The sequence below is a fragment of the Emiliania huxleyi genome (assembly GCF_000372725.1).
Source record: "Emiliania huxleyi CCMP1516 chromosome Unknown EMIHUscaffold_129, whole genome shotgun sequence".
Lineage (NCBI taxonomy): Eukaryota > Haptophyta > Isochrysidales > Noelaerhabdaceae > Emiliania > Emiliania huxleyi.
Window position 1 is genome coordinate 191,024 of NW_005201298.1, and position 980 is coordinate 192,003.

General features: G+C 70.7%; 1 protein-coding gene across 1 annotated transcript in view; it reads left to right on the plus strand.

Moving 5' to 3' along the window:
• Positions 1-176: 176 nt before the first annotated feature.
• The window catches only part of EMIHUDRAFT_417715 (hypothetical protein), a gene marked incomplete at its 5' end in the record, with an annotated part of 1,572 nt that continues 768 nt past the window's right edge, over positions 177-980 (plus strand). Inside the window, 3 exons of the mRNA XM_005789382.1 lie at positions 177-290; positions 504-629; positions 922-980. Coding sequence (XP_005789439.1) covers positions 177-290; positions 504-629; positions 922-980 — 299 coding nt within the window. The remainder of the gene's footprint in view (positions 291-503; positions 630-921) is intronic.

Here is a 980-nt window from a genome sequence, read left to right on the forward strand (position 1 = left end):
GTCTAGGCAGGGGTGCATTTAATCAATATCAACGCTGGAGGCCGCGAAGAATTCTTTTTCTCACGGCCGCCGATAGGGCGCTGCTCTCCCGCTCTCCAGGCGCTCGCCCGCTTCACATGGCGCTTCCTCAAAAAAAAGCCGACCCCGAGCTCACAGGAGCTGTGCTGCGCCGCCACATGAGAAGCACGCTCGCGCTGCTCGTCGCCTCCCTGTGCGGGGCGACCGCCTTCGTCGCTCCGGCGGCGGCGCCGCTGCAGTCAGTCTCGCGCTGCGCGTCCCCCGCCATGATTGTGCGCGCCGCCCGCCTCGCAGCCGAGAGCGCGTCGCCGCTTTGCCAGGCGGAGAGGGCGCCCGCCCCTCGACCCGTTCCTGTGGGAGCGATGCGCAGGGCCTGCCCCCGTGCTGCTTGCCCCTGCGAGCGTCCGACCCCGCCTAGCTCTCCCACGTCGGAACCTCGGCGGACGCTTGCTGACGTCTCGGGGCGCCCGACCCCTCCCCCACAGAGCCATGGCAAGGGGTTCCGCAAGCTGAACAAGCCTGCGGACCAGCGCAAGGCTCTGCTGCGCTCGCTCACGACCGAGCTGATCCGCCACGGCAAGATCCAGACGACGCTCGCGCGGTGCAAGGAGGTGCCACCACCCTCCACCCTCCACCCTCCACGCCCCATGCCCCACGCCCCACGGCCCCACGGCCCCACGCCCCACGGCCCCACGCCGCCGCCCGCCGCCCCATCCACAGCCTCAGCTCCCCTGCTCTCACCTCCCCACCGCCACCCTCGCCGCCGCCCGCCGCCCGCCGCCTCCCCATCGCCCTCCCCCCTGACACCTCACCACACCCTCCCCTCCCCGGCCCCCCCTCCCCGCGTAGCCATGCAGCACTTCTCTATCGCCCCGCCCCATTCACTATCTCCGACCTTGCGCGGTCCGCAAGACGGGAGACCACATGATTACCCTCGCCAAGGACGTATCACTGCACGCGCG